Raw genomic sequence first — 22840 nt, 5'->3', positions numbered from 1 at the left:
CCAGACGTTTACAGATTGTTGTAAAGAGAAAAGGGGATGTCTCACAGTGGTAAACATGGCCTTGTCCCAACTTTTTTGAGATGTGTTGTTGTCATGAAATTTAAAATCACCTAATTTTTCTCTTTAAATGATACATTTTCTCAGTTTAAACATTTGATATGTCATCTATGTTCTATTCTGAATAAAATATGGAATTTTGAAACTTTCACATCATTGCATTCCGCTTTAATTTACAATTTGTACTTTGTCCCAACGTTTTTGGAATCGGGGTTGTACACACACACACACACACACACACACTAGGGCTGTCAAACGATTAAAAAATTTAATCGCGATTAATCTCAGAATTTCATATAGTTAATCGCGATTAATCACATTTTTTAAAATCTATATAAATGAATAAGGCTTTTAAAGTGAAATGTTACAATTAAAATGAACACATTTTATGCTAAAAGTACTTGTTAAAAACTGCTGGGACAAGAGAAAATGGTAAGGGAGTTTATTCACTCACATACTAGGCAGTACTGAACACACAAAACACAAAATTGGATTTTGTGATGGATTAGGGAGCTGTAGTCTCAAATATAAAACATGTAGTCACATCCTACTGTGTCTCAGTTCAGGCATGTGTGACAAAAGAAAATAAAAATGAAATAAAACTTCAATTGAGCTGGAGTTGTATTCAGTCACAGCCTATAGGACTTCACAGTGCTGTGCAAACAAAAATAAATTGCAGTTGGACTTCAATAAAGACATTTAGTGTCATATCACAGTGCTACAGCATACTGAAATCTCACTTTACAAAAGTATTTTAGAACTGCAAAGTGCATACCAAAACCAACTCAATCACACTCTTCTTTTGAAATGAAACTTCCCGTTTAACAGACCTTTCTCCATCACTCACACTTATTGAAGCAGCGCGCGACAAGCCTCAACATGAACTACGGGTGACTCGCAGGGCCAAATTAGAATTTGCATTACCGGCACTATTTTTTTTTATCTCAATAAATTGAGATCGCGTTAATGCATTATTATTGCGTTAACTTCGACAGCCCTAATATATACATATACACACACACAACCCCGATTCCAAAAAAGTTGGGACAAAGTACAAATTGTAAATAAAAACGGAATGCAATAATTTACAAATCTCAAAAACTGATATTGTATTCACAATAGAACATAGACAACATATCAAATGTCGAAAGTGAGACATTTTGAAATTTCATGCCAAATATTGGCTCATTTGAAATCAAGTTTTTATTTAATGAATTTGCAAAAAAATAAAAAATACTCTGTTCCTCAAAATTCAGTGAATGTGGATAGAATAAAACAGTTATTCTACTCAATGTCGTCATTCACGGCTTGTAGCCAACTCGGCAATACGCACCTCATTGACTATCAGCTTATGTACGACTCGATGTCATGGAATAATTGTTAGATATTATATCATAACTGATTTTGACACTGACCTCTGCAAAACAGAAACAATTCACAAACTCTGATGTTCTGTTTTGGTATAAATGAACCATTCAAAATTTCTACTAGGCCTGGAACATGAGGGTTAGTGTTTGGTGGAGTAAAGCCTCCAAATCCTGACTTGTTCTAGCTGTTGTTCAGATTTATGTTATGGATATGTCCAACACCAGCATATATTTCTGACTATTTGTTGCTTCCAGGTTTGGAGTGCTTGATTAGTTTTCATTAGCATTATGTGACATCACACTACTTCTCTCCTGAGGTCTCAGTAAACAATCAAAATAAATATCACAGTGATTTACACAAAAATACTTCAGAAAGGCTTCAGAATAATTTGCATTGGCTGGGCAAAGAGATCAGTCTCTTAGTTTCTGGCATTTGTTCTTTTCTCCTCTTTAGGTTCAAGATCGGGGCGGCACGGTGGTGTAGTGGTTAGCGCTGTCGCCTCACAGCAAGAAGGTCCTGGGTTCGAGCCCCGGGGCCGGCGAGGTCCTTTCTGTGTGGAGTTTGCATGTTCTCCCCGTGTCCGCGTGGGTTTCCTCCGGGTGCTCCGGTTTCCCCCACAGTCCAAAGACATGCAGGTTAGGTTAACTGATGACTCTAAATTGACCGTAGGTGTGAATGGTTGTCTGTGTCTATGTGTCAGCCCTGTGATGACCTGGCGACTTGTCCAGGGTGTACCCCGCCTTTCGCCCGTAGTCAGCTGGGATAGGCTCCAGCTTGCCTGCGACCCTGTAGAAGGATAAAGCGGCTAGAGATAATGAGATGAGATGAGGTTCAAGATCCAAGTGTATGCCGACAGTCAAAACAAAATCATGCTGACCAACTTTTTACTGGGTTTATAAATATCCAGTGACATTTTTTTTTCCGATAATAGTTAGAGAGCGACCTATGATTTGTGAGCTTCCTGTGTCCAAATTCTGTCAACATCTTCACAGATCAGTTGTTTTCTCGTGATATGTCTACAGTTAGGTCCATATATATTTGGACACTGACACAAGTTGTTTTTTTTACCTGTTTACTGAAACATATTCAGGTTATAGTTATATAATGGACATAAAGTCCAGGCTTTCAGCTTTCATTTGAGGGTATCCACATTAAAATTGGATGAAGGGTTTAGGAGTTTCAGCTCCTTAACATGTACCACCCTGTTTTTAAAGGGACCAAAAGTAATTGGACAATTGACTCAAAGGCTATTTCATGGGCAGGTGTGGGCAATTCCTTCGTTATGTCATTCTCAATTAAGCAGATAAAAGGCCTGGAGTTGATTTGAGGTGTGGTGCTTGCATTTGGAAGATTTTGCTGTGAAGAAAACATGCGGTCAAAGGAGCTCTCCATGCAGATGAAACAAGCCATCCTTAAGCTGCGAAAACAGAAAAAACCCATCCGAGAAATTGCTACAATATTAGGAGTAGGATTTAGGATGTACAGTTTGGTACATCCTGAGAAAGAAAGCAAGCACTGGTGAACTCATCAATGCAAAAAGACCTGGACGCCCACAGAAGACAACAGTGGTGGATGATTGCAGAATAATTTCCATGGTGAAGAGAAACCCCTTCACAACAGCCAACCAAGTGAACAACACTCTCCAGGAGGTAGGCCTATCAATATTCAAATCTACCATAAAGAGAAGACTGTATGAAAGTAAATACAGAGGGTTCACTGCATGGTGCAAGCCACTCAAGCCTCAAGAATAAAAAGGCTAGATTGGACTTTGCTAAAAAACATCTAAAAAAGCCAGCACGGTTCTGGAAGAACATTATTTGGACAGATGAAACCAAGATCAACCTCTACCAGAATGATGGAAAGAAAAAAGTATGGTGAAGGCATGGTACAGCTCATGATCCAAAGCATACCACATCATCTGTAAAACACAGCAGAGGCAGTGTGATGGCTTGGGCATGCATGGCTGCCAGTGGCACTGGGTCACTAGTGTTTATTGATGTGACACAGGATAGAAGCAGCCGGATGAATTCTGAGGTATTCAGAGACATACTGTTTGTTCAAATCCAGGCAAATGCAGCCAAACTGATTAGTCGGCGTTTCATAATACAGATGGACAATGACCCAAAACACGAAGCCAAAGCAACCCAGGAGTTTATTAAAGCAAAGAAGTGGAATATTCTTGAATGGCCAAGTCAGTCACCTGATCTCAACCCAATTGAGCATGCATTTCACTTGTTAGAGACTAAACTTCAGACAGAAAGGCCCACAAACAAACAGCAACTGAAAACCACTGCAGTAAAGGCCTGGCACAGCATTAAAAATGAGGAAACACAGCGTCTGGTGATGTCCATGAGTTCAAGACTTCAGGCAGTCATTGCCAACAAAGGGTTTTCAACCAAGTATTAGAAATGAATATTTTATTTACAATTATTTAATTTGTCCAAGGGCAGCACGGTGGTGTAGTGGTTAGCGCTGTCGCCTCACAGCAAGAAGGTCCTGGGTTCGAGCCCCGGGGCCGGCGAGGGCCTTTCTGTGTGGAGTTTGCATGTTCTCCCCGTGTCCACATGGGTTTCCTCCGGGTGCTCCGGTTTCCCCCACAGTCCAAAGACATGCAGGTTAGGTTAACTGGTGACTCTAAATTGACCGTAGGTGTGAATGTGAGTGTGAATGGTTGTCTGTGTCTATGTGTCAGCCCTGTGATGACCTGGCGACTTGTCCAGGGTGTACCCCGCCTTTCGCCCGTAGTCAGCTGGGATAGGCTCCAGCTTGCCTGTGACCCTGTAGAAGGATAAAGCGGCTAGAGATAATGAATGAATGAATGAATAATTTGTCCAATTACTTTTGAGCCCCTGAAATGAAGGGATTGTGTTTAAAAAATGCTTTACTTCCTCACATTTTTATGCAATCATTTTGTTCAACCCACTGAATTAAAGCTGAAAGTCTGAACTTCAACTGCATCTGAATTGTTTTGTTCAAAATTCATTGTGGTTATGTACAGAACCAAAATTAGAAAAACGTTGTCTCTGTCTAAACATTTACGGACCTAACTGTATGTTCAACGTTCAAGGACATAGACTTCTAGTTAATGAGTCCCAAAAGCCAACATAGGTTAGTTGTTAATAAAACCAAACTTAAGATTTGACTGTTACATTATCCAGCATTTCTTTCCAATAAGCAATTGTTTAAGCCATGTGCCATGTATATTCTCAGATAAATGACATCAGGGCCGTAGCCAGGATTTTTATCCTTATTTTTAAAAATAATTGCCCACCCCTGTATTAGAGAGAGTGCGTGAGAGTTAGGGTTGCACAATTAATCGAATTTAATCGAAAATCGCGATTTTGGCTGCCACGATTAAATTAAATGAAAATCACGATTTATTTCCATTTAAAATGCGAGCTCTGCTGCATATCTGATCAAGCACTTTTTGACCAGTACTCCGCCAAACCATTAGGGGGCGAACCGACGCATGTAAGGTTTCATTACTCCGCCTAAATAAGCAAGCAAGCCAAGTGCGCAGAGCTTCAGTGCAGCGGTATCTTCTTCAAGGGGTGATAGCGTGAGAGTAGGTAACAGATTGAGCGTATTTAGCACTGGAGGCAATGTTGTGACCTGCCTTCGCTCATGTTTAAAGCCAGAGCATGTTGATAGGCTGGTCTTTCTAGCTAAAAACTTGTAGGCCTCAGTATAATGCTATGTAATTGTTGCAATTGAGTTTTCAGTTCCTTCAACCTTTGGTAATTTCTTGGATAAATTTCATTTATTTGTCATTTGGAAATCAGAATTTCTCTTTTAAATTTCATTCTGCACTGAAAGCTGTTCATATTGTTTGTTTGAATATAGTGAAATAAAATTTAAGTGATTTCCCTAACATCAAGAATAATCAGGATTAATAATCGTGATTACAATTTTGATCAAGATAATCGTGATTATCATTTTTTCCATAATCGTGCAGCCCTAGTGAGAGTGTATTATTTGTGTGTGTGTGTCTGTATGTGTGTGTGTGTGTGTGTGAGTGAGTGAGAGAGAGTTACTCAAACAAGCCCGTTTACTCAGCCCTGCACAGGGCTGCCTGTGACAACGTAGTTTTGAATGTTTCTCGAAATGCTAACTAAAATGTAATAGGCAATGACAATGAAACGTTTCCCCTTGGAAAGTTGGCATGACACCGCTGACCGGTCTGCCACTGCACTGACAATATTTTCTCACCTTCCCTCCTTCTCTTTCCCTGCTCTTCTGTTGGCTGTCCAAACCTTAATTTAGTTTGTTGCAACGTTTTCATTTTGCGCTCGGGTAAAGCTCTATAATGCGATGTGACTATTAGCCTATGTTAGGTTAGGTAGGCATATGTGATAGAGCGTAGACTACACCCTGCCCGTTTTATCCAAAACCCAACTTCCCCGGCCGACACTAGTATAGGCTACGTCGCGTGACGCTGCGTTAGACACGGCAACGATAGAGATAGAGGCTGAGAGATTTCAGATGACATTAGACCAGGCCCGGCGCCATGGGCAGGCCTTAGGGGGCCGTGCCCGCCCTGAGACTCATGTGGGCCCGCCCTGCTGGAACCCAGAGCAGAGACTTTTTTTCATAGGAGACAGGTCACTGAAGAAATCGTCCATAGAAATGAATGGGGACAGTTCGTAACGGCAGCAAACATTCTAATCAACCATCTCTGACGGCAGTACGGGTCTGGAAATATCCCACCTGTTCCCCTGCCAACAACCAATCATATGTCGATCTGAACCAACAGCTTTCCAATCATCTTGCAGCTTCGTGCTCCGCTGTCCCTCTCCTGCCGTTATAGAAGTACTGCGCCTGCGCAGTATCAAAATAATCCATGAGAAAAGTGGATTTTAAAGCTTTTTCTGAGTCATGAGAACCAACCTAACACTCAAGTATAATCAACTTTTCATGGCAATTTCAATCATATGCTCTTCGCGACCGTTAGTTTTCACAGAGTCCACTATTGATATCTTCCCATTCATTTTCAGAGGGTCTGGTCTCACTAATCCGAAAAAGATGCCTGAAAGTGGCCGGCGAGTGACAGCACTTGGCCTGATAGGAGCCCGTCACAGCTTCTTCTTCTTTGGTTTTTTTTTTCCCCTCAAAAAAAACCCCTGTAAACTACAAGTCAAAGTTTTTCAGTATAACAATAATAAAAAAAATGTGCTCAATTAAAAAATGTATTGAAACTATTCAAAATCGGCTGATCGGTTCATTCGTTATTATCCGGGTTAAACGGAAATTGTGTAGCCTAAGCTAAGCTTGTATTGGAACTTTTAACGTCAATGTCCCTAGCCTATCAGTCAAAGAAAACAATCCAAAATAAAGTATAGGCGGAAGAGATGGACATCAGACGTTTCTTTAAAAACCAGGAGAGTGGCGTGGAGAAAACCCAAACATCCTCAAACACTGACTTATCTCCAGAACCAGCGCCTACAATACAGAATGCAGATGCTAACCAAGGCTCACTGACGACTGAACCAGGCTCGGAGGATCTGGGTGTCGATAAACCAAATCAAATTGTCTTGAAAAACTTTCCAAAAAGTGTTTTCTCAGGCAAAAATAGATCATTCAACGCCGAGTGGTACAAAAACAGAGACTGGCTGGAATACTCGGTGGAAAAAGACAGTGCTTTCTGTTACCCCTGCCGCATATTCCAACATCTCTCCTCGCATACCGAGTCTACATTCACACTGAGTGGATTCCGTGATTGGAAACATGCTGTAGAAAAGGGAAAAGGACTAAATAAACATGCAACATCGAAAGAACATCTTATATGCGAAGCTATGTGGAAGGACAGGGAGACGCGCAAAGAGGCTGGCAAAGAAATCTCAACTTTACTCAATGCCGATCAGTTGCAGCGAAACAGGTACTATTTATCATCAATAGTAGATGCCATCGAGTTCCTATCAGTAAACCAGCTACCGTTTAGAGGTGACCGCGACTCGTTTGACAGTATGAATGAAGATGGATGTGTTTTTTTTGTGTCCTTATTCGAATACACATTGAGGAAAGATCCCGAGTTGGCCAAAATAGCCCAAGCGATACCATGCAATGCTAGATACACCTGCCACGAAATTCAGAACGAAATAGTAGACATAATGTCTACAATGGTCACAGAGCACATTGTGAGAGAGGTTGGAGAATCGTTCTACACCATAAAAGTGGATGGCACTCGAGATCCCACGGGGAAAGAGAACATTTCAATCGTTCTGCGTTTCGTCAATGATTTGTTTGAGCCAACTGAGCGCCTTTTGACAATCGCTACAGTGAATGAGGGGGATGCTGCCACACTGACTGATACCATCATCGGAGAACTTACCAAAGCAGGATTGAGTCCGCAGAAAATTATCAGTCAAGTATATGACGGCGCCTCTCTGATGTCGGGCAAACATGGAGGTGTTCAAAAACTTCAACAAAAACTACGACGTGATATACCATATGTTCACTGCTTCAATCACCAATTACATCTGGTGGTCACACATGCCCTGGCAGCAGAGCAGCTTCTGGTGAATTTTTTCAATACCTGCAATATGCTTTACAAATTCTGCCGAAAACCAACTGTGGGCATTTTGTACAAGGGCGAACGATTGAAACGTCTCTTGGAACAACGCTGGACAGGTCACTTAAACACAGTCTCTGCAATTTTAAAATCATTTGATGACCTTATCGTCCTCTTCCAGGAAATTGACGCCATGAAAACCTGTAGTGCAGAAGTGCGAATTGAAGCAGTGGGTTTACTTCGGACAATAACTGAGCCCAGCTTTAGGTTCATCACTGAGATGGTGCACAGAGTATTGTCATACTTGGACCCCCCCCCCCCCCAATACCATGCTACAGGCAGAGGACATGGACCTTTTGACTGGCGCACAACTTGTCAGTTCAGCCTGTGCATGCATCGAAAACTTGCGCTCTGACACTGAATTCATGGCCCTCTTGGAGCGCTGCCAGGGCACAGAGCCCGTGGCAAAAAGAAAACGCACGGTTAACCCGGCGTTTGGTATGTATGTCGTAGAGGGCAGCATTGAACACGATGACCCAAATAGCCAGGGCCAATTAAGAAGATTATTCTTCAGCTGCATTGACGCCATCTGTGGGGAAATTAAGGAGCGGTTTGGGGAGCACAACTGTACTTTGATGCATGCGCTCAAAGCCTTGGACCCAAATGATCCCACTTTTCTTGACGTCTCCAAAGTGCAATCCTTACTTGCACTAAGTAACACAAGTGCAGTTGATACAGAGTACGCCGTAGCTCGGCAATTTTTGCAAGGAAGGATGGAAAACACAGCACCACCTGATGGGGGTGAATGGACAACAGCGAAAGTTTTAAAACATCTCCACCAACCCCTTGAGGCTATGCCAGGCGTAATGACAGCACTGAAACACGCTCTGACTTTTGGCACAAGCACTGCGCTCTGCGAGAACTCGTTTTCCACACTGAAGAATGTTTTCACCGACCACAGACAAAGTATGCTGCACACACGCAAGGCTAATTTAATTAAATTGGCATTTGAGAAGGACATACCAAAAAAATTCAGGGATGAGTGGAGGGACAGTGTCTTGTGAAGATTCCACGCAGCTTCACATCGTCGCCTACAGCTTTACTAATGGCGAGCTTGAATTCTTAACAGACCTACAGTATGTACAAAATAATTACAGCCTACTTGAGTTGTTGACTGCAGTGCGCCTGCTATATATAGGCTACAAATTGTACTTGAATTATTGATTACAATATGAACGAAACGGTATTATTTGAATTGTTGATTAGAACAGAATATCGTTGTTCATTACATTATGAATAAAATGCTTATACTTGATTAATTACAGTAGGCCTATGTACAAAATACCTGTAACCTACTTTTTATTAGCCTACTACATAATCGTTTTATTGGAATTTTTATTACATTTTGTACAAAAATACATGAATTTTTGGTTACACTATGTCTAAATACTTTAATGTTATAAAATATGTATACTTGAATTGTTACAAGTAGGCTATGCAATGCAGTTATAGACTGTTATTATCGCCAGAGTTGTAGATATTACTTTTACAATTTAATTTTTCAATAAACCAGCTCCATTTTGCCACATACTATCTTTTCCGTGAGTACAGAAACACTAGTAATAATTTCTGGATCATTGCTATAAACGTGGACTAATATTTCTTGGGAACCAATGGATTAATGTAATGGAATGAACCAACCGACCAATCGCATTTTTTCTTCAAATGGTATCTGGGTAAATCAGCAGCTGTCTCAGCCAATCACATTTTATTGCTGGACGGGATCATATCACGACATCTTCCGGTAGATACCCGAAATCAGCTTTGTGCGTTGTGAGGCCAGCGGAGCAAAAAAAAAAAAAAAAAACAACTTTTAAAAGGATAGTTCGGGATTTTTGACATGAATCTGTATGGCATCCCCATCAATAGTGTCATGCAAACACACTGACTTACCCCTGACAGCATCCTGTGAGTCCAGTTCTTGTCCAGTTTTGGTCCAGACGAAAGTAGTCCGGCAAGTTTGTTGGGGTCACGAAAGTAAAACGTTTTTCGTCTCAAAACAGTATGTGTTCAAAAGAGTGATATATTTGCATCACAAAACCGTTGCCAAATAAAAAGTCAGACCTCGAAATCGCTTGGCACTATTTTCTCTCCCTTCTCATCACTGCGCGCTGCCGCCAGGTGACAGCCACGGCTGTTTCATTCATTGTTTTAGTGATGGGAATTTCGGCTCTTTTTCGGGAGCCGGCTCTTTTGGCTCTTCTTACTATAAGGAGCCGGCTCTTTCGGCTCCTGAGATTTTATTTTTGATTTAATTGCTGCAATTAACTAGTTAATTAATTACATTATTATTTATATTTTATCATTAGGATGTTTTCCATTTTATTTTTTAGTTTTTGTAGCCATTGTAAATCTTTGTAAAGTATAGCAGTGTAACAATGTTCTAGCTATAGAAATAAAACTTACCAATTAATAAATTATTTTCTCACAAACATAATGCAAAACTGTGTTATATTACCAATATAAAATACACAGAAGACATCAACTGTTTATCCTTTATGGCTTTATTTCATACTCGACCTTGAACAAAATGCCACAAAATAAATTATGAAGTATAAATCAGGCCTAAGAAACTATGAAGCAAAGTTGGAAATTATTTTAACAAACACAGAACAATGTGCAACAAAATATGTGGCACCTTGAGCGCATGTAAAAAGAGAAAAAAGTGCCGCACTCTGCTCCACCAGTAATGAGAAGCCGCTGGAACAGCAAATATGCTCCTGTTATAATGACTGCTGTCTCGTTGTATACCGCAGATTAATCTGGCCATGCCAAGGCAGTTGCCGACCGAACCTGTCAATTTATGAGCGACAATTTATATCATGAGCTTTAGGAATTCACGGCAACAAAACAATAATCATGGTTGTCAAATAGACAATCATCCTTCAGCTGAGCTGAACTCTCTCTCTCTCTCTGAGGCACCTAAGGACAAAAAACTAATTCGGCTCCCCAACTCGGCTCCCACCGAAGAGCCGGCTCCCGTCGTTCACTTCAAAGAGCCGGCTCTTTGAACCGGATCGTTCGCGACCGACACATCACTACATTGTTTACTGCTAGCAAAGTTAGCGACAACATGTCTGACTACAACGGTGAAATGTGTGCGGAGATTCAGCCACATCTTTGTTGCTACAGCCTGGATAGTCGCAAGTGCGCACCATTTTCACAAATATATTATTGTATAGGTTATAGAAGGTGATAAATTTGTCGCTGTTCTTGCTCTCAAATTAGCTTGTTAGCGCCGCTGATCTGAACTCCTAATCACTGCCAAACAATGGGAAAGGTGTTGATTCCTGTGCAGATGTCAACATGACAGCGCGCAGTGATACCGAGGGAGAGAAAATAGTGCCAAGCGATTTCGAGGTCTGACTTTTTATTTGGCAACGGTTTTGTGATGCAAATATATCACTCTTTTGAACACATACTGTTTTGAGACGAAAAACGTTTTACTTTCGTGACCCCAACAAACTTGCTGGACTACTTTCGTCTGGACTCACAGGATGCTGTCAGGGGTAAGTCAGTGTGTTTGCACGACACTATTGATGGGGATGCCATACAGATTCATGTCAAAAATCCCGAACTACCCCTTTAATATGCTGAGCAATGTTTGATACATTTTGGAAAGTTGTTTTGGTTGCTTTATAGGTTTCTTAGAATATTTAACTCGTCACGTCTGTGCTGCTGTCCTGGGTTGCTAGAAACAGTTGTGTTGCCCTGGCTTGGCGTATAAAATGTGTGCCCCCCCCAAAAGCAATTCAAGGCCCGTCCGTCAGTCCGTGTCTGGCGCCGGGTCTGCATTAGACAAATGTGAATTTTATTGGGGGGAAATACAGATGACATGTGGATGCAGACGCTGCGTTTTACATTGATCACTGCTCGAATTCAGCGTAGTCCAATTTGAAATTTCTGAAAAAAATACCGAGGACATGACCTCAGTGTCAATGATAGTTACGGCCATGCGTTGCCTCTGTCTAAACATTTATGGACCTAACTGTATGTTCTACGTTCAAGGACATAGACTTCTAGTTAATGAGTCCCAAAAGCCAACATAGGTTAGTTATTAATAAAACCAAACTTAAGATTTGACTGTTACATTATCCAGCATTTCTTTCCAATAAGCAATTGTTTAAGCCATGTGCCATGTATATTCTCAGATAAATGACATCATCTGATAGTTTGTGGCACTATGAGACTTAATCATATTTTTCCTGTTCCCTTTTTTCACTTTGTCCTTTTCACAAACACTGAAAAACATCCATCTGCAATGAAAAATAAGTCACTCACTCCTTAATGAGTCCCTAAAACACTGATTTCACGAGCCATTAATAAACCCAAATAGATACCTTTGAGACATTTATCGTGCATGAACGGTATGGTTTACAGACCTGTTTGGACTGGGGAAAGTAATGTTTGAGAGCTTCTTCAGCTTTCCTCAGCTCCTCCGTGCTCAGCACCTTCATGGCTTGAACTCAAAATCCACTCGTTCTTCTGAATAGACTCTTGTGAGCTTGGCCAGTGATTGCTATTAAAGCCAGCACGTGTACACTAACACATCAGAAATTCTAGGCTACTTCTTCTTCTTCTTCTTCTTCTTTCCAATTTATTGGCGGTTGGCATCCACTATGGTGCATTATCGCCACCAACTGTATTATTGCGACATTGCAATGAGGTGTGGAGCTTCAATGGAGGAGTGACAAAAAAAAAACAACTAAATCCTGTCAAAAATGCCAGTATTCTTCAGGAACATAAGAACAAATCTCCAAGCTGACGGTACTGAAAAGGCAAATAATCTCTCAAGAGTGAGACTGGTCTCCCCTAGTTCTCGAACCTCTTCTAGTAGAACGCTTCTCTGTCTACTGTATGCTTGGCATTCTAACAAAACATGTCTAACAGTCTCCATTTCGCTGCAGTTAACACAGTGACCTGTGGCATGCTTGCCAATGATGTAGAGGTTATGATTTAGTCTAGTGTGTCCTATCCTAAGTCTTGTTATAACTTGCTCTTCTTTCCAACTCCAAGTACCCTGTCTTCTAGTGGGAACCTTTTCTTGTACAGTGCGCAGAAAGCTGCCCTTACTCTCCCTGTCCCACTGCCCCTGCCATAGTCCTAGCATTTTAGAAATTCTAGGCTAATTTTGGTGCTGCTCATTTGAGCTCATTCGGTCGCTCTCAAGTCCTGCCCACATTTTTTAAAAAACACTTGCTGCGTTCATGTGCTATGGGAAGATGATATTTTCCAGTTGGGAAGTGGTATTTACCAGTGTGTTGTGTTCACATGCTTTTGTTGTTGTTGACAAATTAAAGATGGTGGACCAGATTCAAGTTAGCAATAGTTAGTTAGCTATCGTTAGCAATAGCGTCTGCTCTGGATAGGTAAAAACAAACCATAACAACACATTTTTAAAGGAAACAGATTTCTAACGTATTATATTACACTTGTTAATGACGCAACATTGCATAGACACAAAAAACTACCCACTAGTACTAGTAAAAAAAAAACTTTAGTAGCGTACAATGCTTAACATTCAAGTGTCTTGTACCTCTCGCCACCATGTTGAAAAGGTTAAAGTTCATCTCATCTCGGCAACTCGTGTATCAAAATTTTCTACGAGTTGCCCAGTGGAAAATACCACAAGAGGGGGCATTCATGTGTGCTTTCCATGTCGGCGTTTGGTATTTACCATAATTCCCATAGCACATGAACGCAGCAACTTACTCAGCTTATTTTGCAGCACACTTAAAGGAACATTACACGCCACACTGCTTTACAAAAATGTCTCCAAAAATAATTTGTCTATGCAGCCTGCTGGAACTATAGAGCTTTTAACTCCTGAACTTTCCACTGTTACTAGGTTCAAGCCAGGGGCGTCACAGGAATTAAGCTTTACTGGGGCACTGCCCCCCCCAACACACACACAAAATGCCCCCCCACACAATGCACCTTAACGTTCCTGATATACATCTACTGGTAAAGTTAAAAAGGGAGAGTCTGTTCAGGGCGGCACGGTGGTGTAATTGTTAGCGCTGTCGCCTCACAGCAAAAAGGTCCGGGTTCGAGCCCCGTGGCCGGTGAGGGCCTTTCTGTGTGGAGTTTGCATGTTCTCCCCATGTCCACGTGGGTTTCCTCCGGGTGCTCCGGTTTCCCCCACAGTCCAAAGACATGCAGGTTAGGTTAACTGGTGACTCTAAATTGAGCGTAGGTGTGAATGTGAGTGTGAATGGTTGTCTGTGTCTATGTGTCAGCCCTGTGATGACCTGGCGACTTGTCCAGGGAGTACCCCGCCTTTCGCCCGTAGTCAGCTGGGATAGGCTCCAGCTTGCCTGCGACCCTGTAGAAGGATAAAGCGGCTACAGATAATGAGATGAGTCTGTTCAAGAGTGCATTAAGATGTTTATTTAAACATACTCTATTGTCTTTCATATGCAGTAAACCTGCCAAACATTTCATGGAACAGCTGAATAACCTAACTAATTTTGTTATGCATTTGATTCAAGTTTTCTATTATGCAACCTCAACTCTCATGATTCACGAACATAGCTGGCTAGTTATGACTGACTAGCACATAGCCTACAACCTTAATCTTACCTCTCTCACCCTCCTCCTCATCTGTCACTGTTTCCCTGCCCCGTCTCTGCTTCGTGAGAAGAATTGTCTGATATCCATCTGGAAAAGTAATTTAATATCGTTTAATTCGATGTAGTTTAATGGGTTTGTTAGGATATGGTTTGCTTAGTTTTGTTGCAAAAACTTCACGCTACCTTAACTCACCCAGAGCCTGTTCTCTGACTCATCCAAAGAGTAGACTCATCTCTCCAGTAGGTTAAATGGACTCATGGCATGCCATGTTTACAGTGAGGATCTCCCAGACCAATCAGAAAACTAGTTAGAAAGAAGAGGCGATAGAAGTTTGAAACACACTCTGTCCTACAACTTACAGTAGATAAAATGATCTGCCAAAGAAACTAGTTTGTTACGAAAATCTTTCAACATTTTCTTACTGGGGCACAGCTGATTTTTACTGGGGCACGTGCCCCAGTAAAAAAAGGCCTAGTGACGCCCCTGGTTCAAGCTGACATTATCCAGTCCCTCCAGGATTTCACAGGCCTTTTTGTGATTGTTGCGGACTAAAATGTCTCATGTTGCAGGGGGGTTTCCAAAAAATTGCGATGAAAGTTGTGGTGTTTTTTAGGTTTTTGTTGCGATTACATTGCGGGGGGAAGTGAAAGTTGCGAGAAATTGTTGCGATTTTCTCTTTTTGTGATTAAAATTGAGTGATATGTTAAATATTAAGTTATTATTGATAAACTATTGATTAAAAAACAGACACTGAGAAATGGTCCTATAAACAACTTTACCAATATAAAAGATTACCAGGACTACAAAAATGCAGAAAAATAGGCTTTACTTATCCAAATGCACCTGTTGGTTCAAAAGTTAAAGTGCATAGAACCTCACAGCACAACATGAAGTTACCTTAAAATATAATATAAATGCCTCAGCTTTCATGTAAGAAAAAAAAAACTATTAATACTCGTACTGTGCGCAGGCAGTCTCTCCTGAAGACTAAATTAAACAATAATTATAAACTAATAAAATAAATGGCTCAGGCTTCAAAGAAGAAAAAAAACAACAATTTGAACAGAATCTCACAGTATGATGCTGAAGCTGCCTAAACAATGGAAAATAAAATACCATTTTGGCAAAAATGTTGGCATCCATTAATTTCTTGTATTAAGTAAAAAAAAAAAAAATGTCAAGTGCACACAGTCCTTCACTGTAAACATAACACACTTTCTGTAAATGTTCCCCCAGCTGGAACAGCTTCTTCTCGAGACTAATGCCCTCGTGCCACCTACAGAATTCTGGAGCGAAAACACCGCGAAAAAAAAACAGAGAACCAGAGATCGGTTTCACTGCTGTTTATTCACAGTTTTCTCTCCAAAGATGAAATATTACAAACAACCTTTTATAACAAATTATAATCTCTAATGTCTGTTTATCTCTCTAAACGGCAGCTGTGTTTATGTATTGTGTCTGTCGAATGTGTGTGTGTGTGTGTGTGTGTGTGTGTGTGTGTGTGTGTGTGTGTGTGTGTGAGAGAAGGGTGTGTGTGTATGAGAAGGGTGTGTGTAGAATGTATGTGTGTAGAATGTGTGTGTGTGTGTGTGTGTGTGTGTGTGTGTGTATGAGAGGGGTGTGTGTGTGTGGATTGTGGGTGTGTGTGTGTTTGTGTGTGGCCTTGGCTATGTACGTGCGTGTAGAGGGATTGGTGTAGGATGTGTGTGTGTTGTGTGTGCGTATGTAAATGTGTGGATATCTTGTGCTAAGTCAGCAAATCACATCTTAATTCCAATGGAGTTCCTTAATTCCATTAATATATGTATGTGTGTGTGTGTGTGTGTGTGTGTGTGTGTGTGTGTGTAAATGAAACCTTCAATCATAAGCAAAATAATATTTCATATCAACGGATGTTTCAGCAATTTCAGCATTTACGCACGTCAAAGCGTGCGAGATGTTTTTACGACAATTTTAAACAAAGACATGTTTATGTCTAGTCTAGCAAAGAAGTGTGTGTCTTCTCCACTGGAGGAAGGTCAGGTTACACAGGGATAGTTTAAAATCACTGTTATAGTACATGTAATAGTCTAAAATAATAAAGGATCTTAAAGCTCTAAAATATTAAAATCATAAAGTCTTAACATTAAAATCATAAAGTCTTAACAATCCTAAATTACATTCTGCATTCTAAAACTACAAAACTAACTTAAATCACTTAATGCAGCTTTAAATCTAACATTAAATCTAACATTCAATCATTTCAATTTCAAATTCAACACTGAAGAGACTGGTTAAATCTAACAATCCTAAATCACGTTCTGCAGCTATAAAACTAACTTAAATCATGGCTTTAAATCTAACACTTTCAGTAACAGAATTTAAGCCTATAAAGTCGCACATGCAGTGTTGCCAGATACTGCTGACGTTTTCCAGCCCAAAATATGTTCAAAACCCGCCAAAATGCACTTAAAACCGCCCAATCTGGCAACACTGCGCGCACGCTGCTTCTCTTGAACGTATACACAGAAGTAAGGCGGAAGGTAGTTTGTCGACATCACCAAATCTATGGACGTCACCTCAAGACGACGCCAACGATTGGTCAAATTTGCGGGAAAGCTGCAGTGATTGGATATAATTGCAACACCGCCCTGAATTCGCGGGGATTGGTTGAATTTGCGTTGAAGTTGCAAATCGCAACATCCTGGAGGGTCTGGTTATTAGCCACAAATTCCCTTTTTTAACCTTCAACTTTTAACAGCTCGTTTTTAAATCAAATGTTACTTAATACATAAACTTCAGCACAAACAATGAAATAGATCAACTTACGACATTGATTTATCAGTCCTTAAATGAGGGTAGAAATACATTCACACGTAGCAAGTGTGTAGCCTCTTCTGCACCACAAACATTTTCCAGTTTTAACCAACAGGAAGTGAAAGCTTAAAGGTCATCGGCAAGGGTCGGAGGTGAAACATAGAATATAAACTTTATTTTCTAAAAGAACGACCCAAAAAGCGAATTCAATCTTCCTAGTGTCTAATTTGCACCCTAAAATTAAATAAAATGGTTAAAATATACTGTTTTGCCCAATTTCCGAAAGTTTGTTTACATCTCACTTATGCGCACTTTCACCGCCAGGGGGCCGTCGTCGTGACGTCATTTAAGCCAAACAGACTGGGAGCAGTTCTGTGTTTACTTGCGAACCGAGCACACATGTACGGACTTTGGTCGTGAGAGGTTGTGTAAAATGTCTGAAAGCGATAGCGATTTTGAAGTAGTGACTCTCCAAATTAAATATCTTGAGGTGAAACCATATATGTACGAACCTATGGCCGTTGCAAAGCAATTGGTGAATGCGGCTCCAGGGGCGGTTCTAGCCATTTTGGGGCCCTAGGCGAAATACAGACATGGGGCCCTCAAAAGTCAGTCTTGAAACACACATGCAGAATAATGGTCATCCCTACTTGGCACATGCCATATCTCCTTGCTGTAAATTCAGAAAAAAAGATAGCAAACTGCCACTAACAATGTGCCCCAAGTAAGCTCCACAGTGAAACAGGTTTGAGATTACTCCAGCATTTGCCAAAATTCTGACAGTTTTTATTGCTCAGATCAAACCAGAAAGAGAGAGAGCGACAAGGCAAACAACAAAAGAAGAGACAGTAGAGAGAGAGAGCCAATTTTAAGAGTCAATCTCCATATTTTAATAAAACAAGGATATCTGAAATCCAATGATTATTTTTACTCCACAGATGCATATTACCAGGTATAAAATGATCTTATTCTTATCAGAAGTAGAACACAGATACAAAATTACCAGAGATACAAAATGATCTTACTGTTATCAGAACTACAACACAAATGGATATTACTCTATCAAAACCTCTACATTTCAATGGGATAAGACTGATGCCAAGATAAATGTACGAGAGAGAGAGAGAGAGAGAGAGAGAGTTTGTGTGTGAGAGAGAGGGAGGGAGGGAGAGAGAGAGCCATTTAGTGACAGGCAATACAGTGGTTGAGAGACGGATACAGAGGGATTGTGAGTTTGTAAAGGATGCAGCCAGTACATTATTGAAATGTCCTTAATCTTCAAAATTCCATTGTTCATGTATTCCATCACCATTCCATAATGGGGTATAGGTGGGTGGGTGAGAGAGTGTGTGTGTGTGTGTGTGTGTGTGTGTGTGTGTGTGTGTGTGTGTGTGTGTGCGCGCGAGAGGGGGGGGGGGGGGGGGGTAGAGAAAGAGAGAGGTATGAGTTTTTAAAGGTTGCAGCCAGTACATTACTGAAAAGTCCTTAATCTCCAAATGTCCACTGTTCATCATAATCATATGAGAAAGAAAATCCTACTTGTTGCTGGCTTCTCCAAAGTCTTTTGGAGCACAAGGAACACATTCCTCAACAGAGTCAACAGCAGAGGTTGAGGCTGTAGCAGACTCAGGCGATTTGAAAAATGTAGTTAGTTTCAGAAGTGCAGCTGCATTCTTTTTGCTTTGTGCCCTTTTTTTCGTTTAGCACAACCACTCTCATAACTGCGCTTCATCTTGTTTACAGTTCCCTCTGCTTTGGTTTGAATTTCCGTCGCGCACCTGTCTACGTCGTCAGATCATGGACTAGTCCAGTGTAAAACAACCAGGGTGTGTGTGTGTGCTGGGACAAATACTATATACACATGAATTCGATATTCTGATGCTATTTTGGTGTGTTTTTCCATTTATATCGTTGACTACTTAATATCAGAGACAAATTAAGATTACATATATATTATTTGGTGTTTACCGTGACGGGGCTGACTGTTAAGGGCCCCCAAATTTTGGGGGCCCTAGGCAACCGCCTTGGCTTGCCTAATGGTAAGTCTGCCCCGTGCGGCTCACTGGTTTGACCGTGTGGCCTCGGAATCGGACAGCGACTCGGCCGACTCTGATCGCAGTGACCCCAGATCTCAACAAGACTCGCGCCCAAACGATTTATCCTGGTAATTATGATAAATTCCTTCTTTCGTCGTAATACTAAATAGGAGCCCTTTTGAAGAATAATTAAACCGCCCTCCCGAGTGGATATAGGTAACGATTACTTGACAGTGCGCCGGTAGGCCACATTATCCTGCCATCTGCGGCATTATACTATTTATAGCCTACTCTGAGCGAGGAAATATCCCTTTGTCTCCTTTCCACAATGATTGTACAGGATCCCTCAGGATTCTTGACTTGTCGATTGCAAGCAAAAGTAAAAATGTTTACCTCCAATCTTCTCCTTTTTGCTTGAGCGTTGCTGCTCCGTTTCTTCTTTGACTGCTTGATTTTGTTTCACGCGCACAATCCACTCTCTCCTAGCCTGGCAAGCCAGACTAAATGTGAATATTTAGTCTGGCCTCGATCCGTGGACATTTCCGACGGGTGTGGGAGGAACAAACCGCTGTCTTTCAAACTGTCTCTGTGCGTATAGGCCAACGCTCTGACCAATCAGCGCAACAGTGACTGTGACGTAGTCAGAGCGCGCAGTGGGGGAGACCTTGAAATAAATAATTTTTCAAAATGCGTATTAATTAATAAACAGGTTCTAGATATTAAGAAGTTTGGAGATAATGACCACAAGTTTGGAGTCTGTACCACATACTTAACATACACTCTTATTTTTTTCAAGTGTTTTTCAAGGGTTTGCTTAAACTGTTTTTGAGAGTTTTTATTTAGTGGTGTTTGGTGAAATAATTTCCCTTAAATTTAAAATAACGGGAAAATAAGAAACAATCAAAAAGTAATGTTTCAAAGCTGTTTATTAATTCTTCGTACTGCACAAACTAGCCCCATCCTTTTGGCTATGAGCGGAGCCAGCTGGTAGATCAGACTTTTGCCATAGCCGGTCGGTAAAACAGCGAAAACGTCCTTCTTGAAAAGGAATGAGCGGAGAGCCTCTTCCTGCTCATGTTTCAACAAAAACTCCAAGTCTAATTCTTCTAAAACTGATTCCAAAGCGGAGTCAAACACGCGCTGTTCACTAGCCGTAGCCATCTTTCCTGTTGTGCTTTCTCCAGCGTTGCGCAGCTTTGTCGTCACTCCTGCAAAAGCCCGCCCAAAGAATCCAAACAAAAACCTTGTGTTGTGATTGGCGGGCACGATTTGATGCCCGGGGTGTTTTTGTTTATATGGTGCGAGGCTAGACCCACTTGCTAGGCAAAAATATTTTTGGCCGCTAGGCGGGTGGGTCTAGTTTACTAGGCTAACTCTCTCCGCCTTTTCTCCTCTTCCAGAAAAAGCCAACCCTCTGGCTTCACGCGCACAATGCACTCTCTCCACCTCGTCTCCTCTTCCGGAAAAAGCCAACCCTCTGGCTTCACGCACACAATCCACTCTCTCTGCCTCGTCTCCTCTTTCGGAAAAAGCCAACCCACTAGCTCCGCCTCTTCTCCTTTTTCGGAAAAAGCCAACCCTCTCGCTCCGCCTCTTCTCCTTTTTCGGAAAAAGCCAACCCTCTCGCTCCGCCTCTTCTCCTCTTTCGGAAAAAGCCAACCCTCTCGCTCCGCCTCTTCTCCTCTTTTGGAAAAAGCCAACCCTCTCGCTCCGCCTCTTCTCCTTTTTCGGAAAAAGTCAACCCACTTGCTCCGCCTCTTCTCCTTTTTTTAGAAAAAGGTAAAAGCTTCTTCCTGAACTGGTCCCGTTGTTACAGTTCACTGCACAACAATAAGGCATAGTTTTTCTTTGGAAATTCCTGAACGCACATCTGCACTCAAGCTGAACAGCAATGTAAGTAAAAGGAAGTGGACTCAACTCAAGTGGTTTGTTTGGCTTAAATGACGTCACGCGCCGAGTGGTCACGGAAATAGCCAACAGAAATTCGCCACGATCCACGCTAACTTATTTTAATTATTACTTATTAACAATACTTCTTGGGACCAGAAGAAAATTATAGAGGTTTTTTTTAACATATCAAGTTTCAAATATGCATAAAATTAAAACCATTGCCTATGAGCTTTAAAACGTGCTCTACCAAGGATTTTGAAAATAAAAGCACAAGTCAGTACCATGACATTCTTAAACAGTATTCAACTTCATTGAACTATGAGTTATGTCTCATAGACATCACAGACATCATGTGGTGATATAGGAGACAGTTGACGTCACTCATGTCTGCTTGCATGCTTTCTGTGCAAAAATTTCACACATGAATTTTTTTGCGTTTTTGCATCGTAATTTCGTGTCTTGTCTGGCATGTAAAGGCCCTTAATGATCCCTTTGAAACCCATCTCAAATTTTTTCCTTCATCTACATGTCATACATGAAACTTTTGAACAAAATATGCCTTATTTTTTCTTTCCTTTACAGCTGTCCACGAGATGGACGAGGCTGGTTCATTACAAAGGAAGAACCATAGGAAGAAGGAATGGATCACTTGAAAGAATTTAAAATCCAAATACTTTGACAAAATATCTTCAATTTCAATTTAAGCTCTGTGGCTTAGGATGTTGCCAGATTGTTGTGGACTGTTTTTGGAATATCAATAGCATCAAAAATGGTGACAACTTTGGGAAGGGTGAGCTGGCCCTTTGAACAGACTATATTGCATGACAGGAGAATTGCTTATTGTGAATATTCTAAATAATAAATTAAGTTATTGAAGCTTCATTTCTAAATATAGGTGATCCATCCTGAACAAATAAACTCCTTATTAACAAAACTTTAAAACAAATTATAAAATGAAATTAACAAAACTGCATCTGATGTATATTACTGCCGATATTATGCATGTAACAATTCACACAATTCACAATTAAATTTTCCCATGATATTTTTGAGATATTTATTTTCCTATTCTTTATCAGATTACATATTCCTTTTAATAAATTAAAAAAAAATTGTTTCATTTTCTTAATAGCCAACAGTAACTATTTACCCACATTTGTAAAGGTTGGAGTAAAATATAATAGCCTCTGAACTAAAATATTCCTTTTATTAAAAATGAAAAAGTTAACAATTAGGACTTTTCTGAATAAACTTTTAAGAACATTTGTACTTCCTCCATTTGCCTCTCTTTTCTTTAGCTTTCAGCCATTTGTACAAAGAGAGCTCCCATATCTTGTTAAATGTATTTATATAGTCAATTACACAATAGTTGTTTCCCATTTTAGATTTTTTTTTGTGTTTTCTCACAGCATTAGTGCTGTGTTACTTCCACCTAGGGCAAAGTCAAGAGCATTCCCTCTATTGCACATTATTGCTCCCCTGTACAGTGGTGCTTGAAAGTTTGTGAACCCTTTCGAATTTTCTACATTTCTGCATAAATATGACCTAAAAC

The 22840-nt window shown here is 40.7% G+C and overlaps 1 protein-coding gene across 1 annotated transcript in view; it reads right to left on the bottom strand.

The window, feature by feature from the left end:
* LOC132889215 (glycine N-acyltransferase-like protein Keg1) overlaps positions 1 to 12569 on the bottom strand; it is a 31373-nt gene extending 18804 nt beyond the window's left edge. Inside the window, 1 exon segment of the mRNA XM_060925480.1 lies at positions 12376 to 12569. Within this exon segment, the coding sequence (XP_060781463.1) occupies positions 12376 to 12450 (75 nt within the window). The 5' untranslated portion in view covers positions 12451 to 12569.
* Between the last annotated feature and the right edge of the window lie 10271 nt (positions 12570 to 22840).

Source organism: Neoarius graeffei, chromosome 7, assembly GCF_027579695.1.
Source record: "Neoarius graeffei isolate fNeoGra1 chromosome 7, fNeoGra1.pri, whole genome shotgun sequence".
NCBI classification, from domain to species: domain Eukaryota; kingdom Metazoa; phylum Chordata; class Actinopteri; order Siluriformes; family Ariidae; genus Neoarius; species Neoarius graeffei.
Note: the sequence above shows the minus strand (reverse complement) of the source record. Positions and strands in the feature narration are given on the sequence as shown.